Raw genomic sequence first — 11,972 nt, forward strand, 5'->3', positions numbered from 1 at the left:
TGTTTATTTTAGGAGGCCGGAAGCCATGGCTGCCGGCGTGTTTGAATAAAAGAAAGAGGTCTGCAGCCACTGGCTGCCGGGTAGTTACTGTGAGAGAGTTGTTATATAAGAGAGAGAGAGAGAGAGAGAGAGAGATGGGAGGAAGCAATTAATTTAGTAGTAAACATGCATTACATGTGGTACCTTTCATGTTTGCATGTGTTTTTAAATAAAAAAACTCATATTGCATTAAACATGAAAAAAAATTAATATGGTTAAATAGATTTTATCCCAAGCATGAGTTTCAGTAAATAAACAATGATAAACACATATCCAAGTTTACATTAAACAAAAATTACATGTAACTATGTTTCATTAAAGTGTAGTGTTTAAGGCTTTTAGGAGATTAAACTGTTTAGGAGCTACTAAGATAACCAAATGAAACAAAAAAAAAAAAGAAACTTTACATCGCAACATCCACAAGGCCCACAAAGGGAAGGAGAGAAAATTGAGAAATAAAGAAGTGAACACAAAACCAACTCCAAATAAAACTTAGAGAGGTTTTGACAATGATGATTATTGTGATCTTAATGTATATTCATAACGATAATTAGGTGACAACGGCGATGATCAATCAACTGCAGCCCCTAGCAAGCATCTTTTGGTATTCCATCTCTTGGTACTGCAGCAAGGCCAAGTGCCTCTGCGCCCTCAGCTGCTCGTAGAACCTAGCGATGAATTCCTCTGCCTTCTCATCCACCAGATCGCCGTCGCTCTCGTCGTCCTCCGACGGATAATAACTCGAGATTACGATCGGAAGCGGCGAGATCGCCGGGCTAATCTTTTCGCCATGGGCAAAGTCAATCGGATCAAGGAAGGACTGTTCCGGAGAGAGTTCGATCTTCGGCGTGGCGATAACGAAGGGCTCGTCGGACTCGTCGCTGTCCGGCGGGTTGATGCAAGGTATAGAAGGGAAGTAGTAATGGAGCTTTCTCTTGCCGGATTGGAAGAAAACAGGATTCGGGCTGTTGGTGCAGGAGAACTCATATTCTTGTGGTCCGTAGCCATGCACGGGGGGAGCTCGGTGGTGGAAGACGAGGCCTCGGCCGAGTGATCTGCCAAGCAGCTTCCCTCTCTTCATCATTAGGTTCAGGTCCACTAAGAGCTTGCGCTTCGATGCGATGCCTTTCCTCATCATCAAGAAGGCAACGCGGAGGACGTTCCAGAGACGCTTCGCTCTCGTGGCAGAATGAACCTCCATCTTTTGGATTCCTCTTCTTTCTGTTCTCTGTGCTTTCCTTCTTTAAAAATGGTTTCTGTTGAAGATGGTGGTTGGAGGGGTGGGCTGAGGATGCCTGTTTCTGCGAGATGGCACCTCGCAGCAGTAGCAGAAGAAGAAGACCCTATGAAAAAGGAAGTTGGCTGGTTGTTATTTATAGAGATGGTATTGAGAGAGAGAGAGAGAGAGAGAGAGAGAGAGAGAGAGAGAGAGAGAGAGAGAGAGAGAGGACCACTGCGCTACCATTCACGAACCTTTTTTCAGAAGAAATGACCAAGAACTAGGGCCTCCAGAAAAGCAGTATTCCAATTGGAGACTTTGTACACATTTATATTAAAATTCAGTAGACCTACACAAGTTATGAGGCTTTTCAAAGTTCAAACCTCACTCTAGATTTGATTGTGGTTGGTGGTGAGTAGGATCCAAGGCAAGCAAAAGGATTTCATAACATCTCTCTTAAATGTGTTTGAATCCAGAGTGCAATAACGGGTTAATGACATTTCTACAGATCCAAATGCAGTTAATGCTTAGTACTGTGGGTTTGGCCAAATAGCAAATACCCACTTAAGCGCCCACCAAATTTACTAAACAGCGTACACATTCTTAAGCAAATATCAGCTTGAAAAAGTACCAAATAGTCAAATGACAGAAAAAGAAAGCCCCATTAACAGGAACAAATTATGAAATTAACTCAATTTTTTTGCTCAAAATATTCAGAGGCAGATGCACCTCGAATGAAGCTATGGTGTTCAAAAGATGATAATGTGCCATATTTTATGGACCATGTTTGATGTTAATTCCTGTGGAAACATTATTACATCATCTATTTGATTTTCAAAACTAAACTCCTGTTTTGACAATAGTGAAAATATATGTGGGGTAATATTTGGTCATGTCGACCTAACCGTCCACTCTAGCTAAAAGTTATAGGTGAGAGCCATATCTAACCAATCCAAACCTGCGGATGCATTTAACATGGTCGGTTTGCTACGAAAGACATGTTCGATGTACAAACATGATTTTTGGGGCTGTCAAAATTCTGAACATTGTGAACCATTGATTTTTCTGGCAACCAGAATACTGGCTTATACATCATAATAGCACATCCAAAACCTGTTTCCTATAAAACAAACCATGAGGATCACATATATAGGGTTACTCAAAAAAAAATTGACAGAAAGGAGATTTCTCTCTCTCTCTCTCTCTCTCTCTCTCTATCTATATATATATATATATATATATATATATATATATATATATAGAGAGAGAGAGAGAGAGAGAGAGAGGAGTAACCAGAATATGAGAACTAGAAATGTGGGCATTTCCTACACTTTCTTTGCAAATCCAACCATGTGAATGTGCTTGGCATGGTGAATTTGCTACGAATCAACCATTGGAACATGTATTTTCGATGAAAAATGTGATTTTTGAATGCTTGAAATATTTATGAAGATTATGCACCACTGATTTTAAAACCTTAAAAAATCACGTTTATGCATCAAAATTGGATGATTCAAGAGTGGGTTCTTATAAATTCAAGCTTGTAGATCACATCCGTACGGTTAGATTCAAGAGAAAATAACAATAAATAAATAAAAATAGCAGTTGACACATTAGATCTCATATTTTCAGTTCTCATATTCTAGTGATTATATATATAGTAACCCGTATCTTCCAACACATAAAGTGTTTGGAGGTACTTTGGACCAAGCATCGCCATTGATTGTGCGTGACAAAACGGCGATGTTGTGTCATTTGCTTTTGCAAGCTCAGGACATTTAGTGGCAGTCTTGACTGCCGCTAAATCTTTGGGCAAAAAATAGAGAATTAGCGACGGTTCAAAATCACCTCTAATTATGTTCTTTTAAAAAAAAAAAGATATACAATGTTACACCTCGGGTTCGAGCGGTTTGAAGGAAAACCAGTTCAAAGATATGGGTTTTCCTATATATACATACGGGAGAGAGTGTGTGTATAATCAAACGCATTGAGAGTCGAACGAGCTCAGAAGTGGACGACTACTAAAGGTCTAGGCAAAAAATCAGCCTTTAGCGGTCCCGCTAAAGGTCCAAAATGCAAAAATTAAGGTGCAGTGCTGATTGCATGCGCATTCGTTCAAACTATTTATGAGTTAGATGTTATGCCCTACTATATACATAGAGAGAGAGAGTTTATCTTTGGTACTAGTGAAGATAAGGAATTATTGAACTAGAAATCATAGGTGCAACTTGTATCAATTCAATCTAACCACATAAATGTGTTCAACATGGTTTGTTTGTTTGTTACATATTAAACAATGGTTGGTATTTTTTTTGGGTCAGATGCATCGTGTACAGTTAAAAAAATGAGATAAACTTTGAGAAATTGTTCCTCAAATTGAGGAACAGTTCCTCATCTAGATTGAAGGAAAACATGGGAGTTCCCTCCCACAATTTGAGAGAGAGTGGGAGCATGGGGGGCTCCCATTGCTGTGAGGTTTCTATCCCCTTCCCCCATTGTGTCCTCAGAAAAAAAAAACAAAGAGAAAAAGAGAGAGGAGAGTTTGAGAGAACGAGAGAGAGAGAGAAGAGGAGCACCGCCGGTCGGAGGAGCCACCATCGGCAGGTAACGACCCCTCCCTCATTTTTTTGCTTCTTTTGTTTTTTTTAGGAGGCCGACAACCATGGCTACCAACGTTTTTAAGGAGAGGAGGCTAGTGGCCATTGGTTACCGGCATTGTTACAAAGAGGGAGAGATCAACTACTGAGTGAGAGAAAGCGAGAGGAAGTTGGCAACCTCTAACAAGAGGGAGAAGGGGTCATGCCTCTCTGCTTCGATGATCATCATGGTTGAATCGTAAGACCGATTCGGTCTGGGTGTAGCCTAGACCGAGTCAGGTCTGATCGAGACCCAGCTGAAAAAAAAGGCATTTCAGTCAATCGAACCAGTCTGAATTAAGTCGGTCTGACTGAGCCAGTTTGGTTGTGAACCCAAACCGTGTCGGGTTTGACTGAGACCGACTTGGTCTGGGTCCAGCCAAACCAAGTTTGGTCAATGTATTAAAGAACAGAGATGGGTTGAACCCTATCTCAGTTTTCTTATTTTGGGTCTGGATTGAACTAGACATGATTGGGTCTGGATCTAGTTAATCTGGATCAGTCCAGGTTGGTCTGGACCCAGAGTGAATCGGGTATGGATCTGGTCTGTGACCAGAATGACCAGTTCTGGATCTGGATCCAGTCTGTGACTAGTTGGATCAGTCTTGGATCTAGATCAAAATTGGGTCTGGATTCAATCTATAACTAAGCAGATCAATTTTGAATCCATATCAGAACTGAGACTGGATCCAATTAGTGAGTGGTTCTATTCTGGATACTGGCTGAAACTGAACTGAATTCAGTTCAGTTTGTTCCTTACTGGAACTTAAAGGGATCCAGTCCAATCTATCTCATACTAGACTAGTTCTCGATCTTGACTAGAACTGAACTACGTACATCCAGTCCTATTTGTTTCTAACTGGGATTAAACTGGATTCAGTTGAGTCTGTTCTTGACTGAAATAAAATTAAATCAGCCCAGTTTATTTCCAATTGAAACAGTTTGGATCTAGTCCAGTTACACCAAGCTGATATGGATCTACACCACTTAGTAGCAAATCCAATATGGAATTTAGAGAAGTACATATGGGCCTCAACCCAAACTTAGTTGGGTCTAGACTAGGTTCAGTAAACTCAGTGTTCTAAGTTCAGATCAAGCCCGATTTGACCAGGGATGAGTAAGGTCAAATCACAGTGAGTTGAAATGACTAAATTACTCTTGTATATGTGACATGATATAAAGTTAATAAAATGAGCATAACTTTGCACCCTGAACTCATAATTAAGTGAGGTTTGATGCATTGGATTCATATCGCAGAGAGAATTTTTTTTGTTTTATGGTTCTAACCAAATCAGAGGTACAAAAATCATGGTCTGACTGTTTGATAAAATATAAAAAATGTATGTTTATCAATATGAACATACTTGTGTGATGATCAAATTCTACTATTAGAGCTATGTGAGACTAGAGTGCAACGTTTGCATTTAAGGTAAGTGATATTAATTATAAGCATATCTAGTTAACAATAAACAATGATTTTGTTTGCATGTATGAGATAGTTGCTTGAAATTATATATACTTAAGAATATAGTCTTTACTTTACATGTTATGTAGCTGTATTTCTATAAATTATGCATAATTGATAGAAAGATTAATGAATGCATGAGTTAGCTATCATGCAAAAAATAATTTCATGTACTCCTGAGCTTCAATACCTCAATATGATATGCATAATTAGAGAAATATTATATTTTAGATAATATATATTGAGCCTGAGAACATATAATTACATGCATAAGAATAAAACTGAGTATTTGAGTAATTTTCTTGAGTCTCTTCTTTCAGTTATGTTTATTGTAAAATTTGAGTTATCTTAGCATGTTAGACTTAACCCTGTAAATCCCAGAAGAGGTGATAGATGTAAAGGGCTACCTGATAGCCATCAAAGTGAGAGTCGCCATAAGCATGGGTCACTGGTGATTTATTAATGTAAAGACACTACATCTTCTGCATCCTTAAATATTTATGAATATCAAAATCGTAGGAATATTCTGATAAATTTACTTGAGATAGAGAGCAAATGAACTTGATGTAGTTCATGTGGGAAAATGAGTGTTGTAGTTCTTCTGATGGGTTATTTTTACACAGTGATTGAGACTCTAGGCAGATAAGGATGTAGCATGAACCACGAACCTTAGGGCCAGATATAGCTCCTGAGTCTGACTCTCTAGATAGCTATCAGTGGGTCCTTTTTCACTGCAGTGCCTAGTAATTTCGGTCATGACCGCTCAGAGTGGTTCATAGTCTAGCTAACATCGTAGAATTGGGATATTTTGCATGGATTGTTATGCCCATAGTAGGTTATTATTGGTATAGTCAATCTAATATAGTAGTTAGCATTGAACGAATGCTAACTTGTGAGTTTAAAAAAGTTAATGGAAAAAATTAAAATAAATAAACTTGTATGTTTTGTGATGAAAACTAAACTAAAACTAGGAGCTTAGAGCCTACTACAATTGTAAGTCATAGTCTTAAATTATTTATAATTATTTCTTACTGAGGTGTAGACTCACTTCCTTAATAATTACAACTGTAAGTTTCGAAAGATCAACCTGAGACAAGTCGGCGTAGCTAGCTGGTTTCGTCGATAGATATTTGCAATATTTGCAGACGTTTAAAAAGTCATGGGAAGACTTTTACTTTACTGTCTTTATTTATTGAACCTTACGTAAATATGTGCTTTTGAGTTGGATGATGTAACTGATATAACCTTGGTTATGAGATTATAATGTTTTAACTTTGAAAAAAAAATGTATGTCATGTTTTCTCTGCGCTCACTTTAAACTTTTTCTTTTAGGGAGTAATACCCACGAACTCATACTCGAGAGGTCCCAAATCGGGGTGTTACATTAGAACTGCAACCTCCTCCACCACCACCACCACCGCCACCGCCAAAGGATTGAATTCACATGACATTGGACTTTCCACATTGTTAAGTGGGTGTAATATCAAATTTCATGGTTTGATCATTGATCGTGAGATAAACTAAACCAATTCAGATCAGTAATTAGATTTGTTATCCTGCATAAGATGAAGAGGAATTTCCAATAAACCCACTCTAATCTTGGGATCCCTATTTCCCTATAATAAACCTCAAGTGCAAGGTGGAGATTCATGATCCAAAAATATCTTTCAAGAGACAGATTTTAGGGACGTATTCGTCATTTCCAGTTAAAGCAAAAAAGTGATTGCCTCTCCCCTAAGAAAAGCGGTGGCAGAAGCAAGGGGGCCCCACAGAACCCATGTTCGGCGGGTGGGCCACACTGCCCACAAAGTATGGAGGGCAGATGCCACACAAAACTTTGTCCTTCGGGTAGGACACTACGTGGCACGATCTTGCGTGAGATCAGGACCCATTAATGGTCAATTTTTTGAATTTTTAAAAGAAGGGAAAGGAAGAGTGAGGCTGGCTGTTTGTGCTGTGGTCAAGTGAGTAGTTTGAATATTCCACAGGAGTGAGACTATTGGAAGAAGGGCTCGAGGTAGGTGCTCGTAGGTGGAGGTGGTCCTCTTTATTTATGAAAGCCACCAATCGACCACCTAATACATAGTTTATTGATATATCAAGATCTGCACCCAATCTACTGTCTATGGATCCAACTGTTTCTCAAATACAAAATATAGACAAGCTACTTACTTGGTCAATTCATTATATGATTGACACATGGCTAACACAGAATGCACAGCATTCCAGCTAGTCACATCATTGGACACCATTTTGGATTATAAGCGTGACCAAGTTTGTGAAATCTATGTTTCTTCTAGCGGGACAAATATCGGAGATCATGAACAAGTTCATTGTCTACATGAAGGACTAAACATGGGTGTGCGATCCCGTAACACTTCCATGCACTAATTTCTGGTGCAAAATGCTGCATTTCATCAGTTATTTTTTTTCTGATAGCCACAATTCATACTTGAAGTAAGCAACTGATGTGCTGTCTTCTGCACAAACGCACAAATTATAGGTGTCTGCCTTCAATATTCTCTCACATATTCAGCTTAGACCTCCCTGCAAGGGACGCTCTTGATGGATTTTGAACTCGGGTCGTTCCATATTAGGTGACAAACCATGGTCATCCATAGCCAAAAAGACGGACCCTTCTGTGCCGATTTTGTTTAATCGTCGACTCTGGAAAGTGTGCAAGGAACACAGCTGTAACAGAGTCATTTTCTTGACCGTGTTGCCAGGCCTATCATGTGCTCGTGCCAATGGTTGAAGGGTCCCTTTACAGCAGAGGTTCACAAAAATAAAACTCGATCATACTTTGCGTTCTGATTTTGTTTGTAAAGCTTTTCTGCCTCAGAAAGAAAGAGATCCCCGAGGTCGCTGTGTGCAGGATGCAACATCGATAGTTGATACCCCATAGCGAGCATGTAAATGCCGATTAAAAACAAGAAGACAGATAAAGAATGACAATGTCCAGCAGACCTGCAATATAAAAATGTGATCAATGGGATGTCCACAGTGAGAGAACAAGCGTATATCATTATTTATTTATAAAAAGACTTGCTTTTGTGTTGAATTGATTTAATGTGAAAACTTGAATATTTTACCGACAAATTTTAGTGTGAAATTAAGCTTTTTATTTCTCTGAAAAAACACATTTGAATATTAAATTCCTAATCTAATACATATTTCTGTTGAGTAAAGTGTAATAAACACATATACCGGTTCATATCAAGCACAAAGTGACTGCAACTATGACTTTTGAAGGGTAGTTCTAACATGGGACCTAAAGAAAAGGGGTCCTAATTATCACACACACACAAAGACGAGTAGTAGCAGTTGATCCTTGGCAAGTTTTCAAATTTTCGTCTCTTGTAACTTTGGAATTAAAACTAGAACGCATTCAGACATTACAGAAGAGACCAGAGGAAGTTCCATCATGTTAAAAATACTGAAAGCTATCATGGTACAACTTTCGATTTGTAGTGATAAAATAGGACTCTATTCGAGGCCCAGAAGATAGCTTGGTCTATTTTCTTATGGTTATCTTCATGCAACGAATTGAATGATTTTGTGCTCTGCAGATATGACTATGCCTCCTCTGTTCTGTAAATAACCGGTGAACTTAATGGGACCGATTAGTTCCTTTTTATAAGCTTCAGGAGATGCGTAACTTTTTTCATATTATTGTTGCACTACCAACAGTAAAAGCTTAGAAGGCTGCTTGCTCCTCTATCAAATCTTCCCTGGAGAAAACTTCTTCGCTATCACCAATTAACCTGGTCCTTAGAACTGCAAAAAGATCTCTTAATGTAAATTCCAAGTGGTGTTTTGAAGTTAGATTAAGAAGTACTTATGCTACTTAAGTTTGGCAGCACTTGGTCTCATGTTTTCTTTCCCTTTTTACAGACAGCTTCACCCTTAAACCCGTTGTTGTTGTTCTTTGCCTATGAAAAAAGGTGATTAGATAAATGGGGCTGGATAATGAGACGGGCTCGTGGCTGAATACAAAAATGTGTGTGTTTCTTAGCTTCGTTGGTATAGACTCGTTTACTAATAATAAATATATTTTATATCATAATTGAAGAAGGCATACGATAGAGTACCTAGGGACGTTCTCTGGTGGACAATGATGAAGAAAGGTGTTTCTTTATATTAGTATAATTAAAGATATGTATGAAGGAGTAGTAACCAATGTCCACACTTGTGGAGGGGTGACAACCAATTTTTCTATAACGGTTGGGTTACATCAAGGATCTGCTTTAAGCCCTTTCCTATTTGCTATAGTGATGGATGAGCTTACAAAATCAATTCAAGAAAATGTGTCGTGGTGTATGTTGTTTGCTGATGATATTGTTTTGATTGATGAGTCTAGAGCTGGGTTTAATGCTAAGTTAGAATTATGGAGACAGACATTGAAAGCAAGAGGTTTTAAGTTGAGTAAGAGTAAGACAAAATATATGGAATGTCGGTTTAGTAAGCAACGAAGTAGTGATGGGAGTGTAGTGAAGCTTGGTGAGCAAGAAATACCGGTGGATGATTGTTTCAAATATTTGGGATCTATCATTCAAAAGTATGGAGAAATTGATGGAGATGTAAATCATAGGATAAAGGTTGGGTGGATAAAATGGAAAAGTGCAACTGGAGTGTTGTGCGATCGTAGAATGCCATTGCGGTTGAAGAAAAAGTTTTATAGGACGACTATTAGGACCGCTTTACTATATGGTACGAAATGTTGGGCTGCCAAGAGACATCATATTCAAAAAATGAGTATAGCTGAGATGCGTATGCTAAGATGGATGTGTAAAAATACAATAAAAGATAAGATTCGGAACGATGAGATACGTAAGAAGGTCGGCGTTGCACCCATTGAAAATAAGATGAGAGAGAATTGTTTACGGTGGTTTGGACATATTCGACGAAGGCCTAATGATGCTCCAGTTAGAAGGATTGAGAAATGGGAAAATATATTTGTTAAAAGAGGTCGGGGTAGGCCTAGGAAGACTTGGATGGAGATGATAGGAAAGGATATAAATGCTTTGAACCTCACCGAAGACATGGCATTGGATAAAAATGATTGGAGGAGAAGGATTCGTGTGAAAGACCCAGAATGATTTTTTTTTTGGTTCATATCGCCGACCCCAATTGTTTTGGGATGAAGGCGTAGTTGTTGTTGTTGTATAGTTGAAGTATTCGGCTTTAAGTAATAAGTTTATTGTTCAAGCCCCCCCATTGCTCTCTTGCTTACAGCTTTGAAACAATGTATTTATGTTGTAAATAGGTCAGTTTGAGCTTGTCTCAATAGGTTTAGAGCCCCGTTTTTAGCATTTTCTTTTTCTTTTTTTGTTGCTTGAACTTTGCTTATTTAATTCTGGATCACCATGAGCTCGAGCTCGGCTTGGCTGACCACAAGAATGAAATGAGCCTGAATACTATCTGTTTGGTTTGTTCGGCTTGTTTACTGACCCTGTACGTATGTTATTACTTCGTTGAGGGTGCAAGTGATTCATGCTGAAATGGACGCATGCATGCAAGTACTTTTGTTAGGTATAAGGCGTCCCATGTGTTCGCATTCTATTAAGGGCTTGACTCTTAGATGGAATGATTTCAGCCGGTATCTTGGTTAGGTAACCTTTGCTATGCACAAATTATTATCAATCAATTATCGAACAGATATATGAGGCGGATTCAAGGAACACACGCACACACATATATTCTGCAAATTTGCAAACAAGTTGTAATAATAAAAATATGTAACGAATAAAAATTGAGTGATAATAATGATGTAGCAAATATTGTTCTCGTTCCTGTGCTTGTTACTTGTGATTTGTGAGACAAACCCTTCTCATGTGTGTGTGTGCGCGTGCAGGTGCTCATCATTATTACAGGTGAAGAATTATGAAATTTTTGGAGGCGAAACAGCTGTAGCTAATACCTAGATGTAAATGACGAACATTTTGGTATAACCACTAATCGTTATATATGAATAATTAATCTCTCAACTTCCTCCTTCCACAAACTTCTGGTTGGGCCCCCACAACTCTAGGCAACATTATAATTTTTTTTAGATAGGCAAGCTGTGGTTAGGCAGATCCCCACCAGATATACAACCATTCCATTGAGATTTGAACTTGCAATGTCCCAATACTAGGTGACTTGCACTCACTGCTCCTACCAGACAAGCTAATTAAGCCCCCGTTGGTTTAAGCAACATTATTATTATCTTAATGGAGAAACCAAAACCTTATTGAAAACAGGCGACCCCATCACTTTTCCTTCCTTTTTTTTTCTTTTTTTTTTTTCCTTTTGTATTTCAGGGTGGGGGAGAGCTTCTAGAACTTATGTGGTGGTTCATTCATGGTTTAGTTGCTACCATGAAAGTAATGCTCTCTCTCTCTCTCTTCTCTTCTTTTCTTTTCTTTTCTGTCTTATACAAATTTGTAGGGATCAAATAGTGCCTACAGCATATAATTGTAGGTGTGGTCACATATCACCTTTGAACCTAATTAGAAATTAATAAAGAGAACCACTCTCTCGCCAAATTCACTTAGCCAAACCAATAATGTAACAAATGACCCAGCCCCGGCTCCACGGTTTAGGTTTCATGCTTTCTCTAGCTTGCTGAGTT

General features: G+C 38.5%; 1 protein-coding gene across 1 annotated transcript; it reads right to left on the minus strand.

Moving 5' to 3' along the window:
* Positions 1-613: 613 nt before the first annotated feature.
* Positions 614-1,240, minus strand: LOC149851571 (uncharacterized). The gene has a single exon (XM_090008735.1). It carries the CDS (start codon positions 1,238-1,240, stop codon positions 614-616), a length of 627 nt encoding a protein of 208 aa, XP_089864861.1.
* Between the last annotated feature and the right edge of the window lie 10,732 nt (positions 1,241-11,972).

The sequence above is a fragment of the Nuphar pumila genome, chromosome 1 (assembly GCF_984573655.1).
Source record: "Nuphar pumila chromosome 1, dmNupPumi1.hap1.1, whole genome shotgun sequence".
Lineage (NCBI taxonomy): Eukaryota > Viridiplantae > Streptophyta > Magnoliopsida > Nymphaeales > Nymphaeaceae > Nuphar > Nuphar pumila.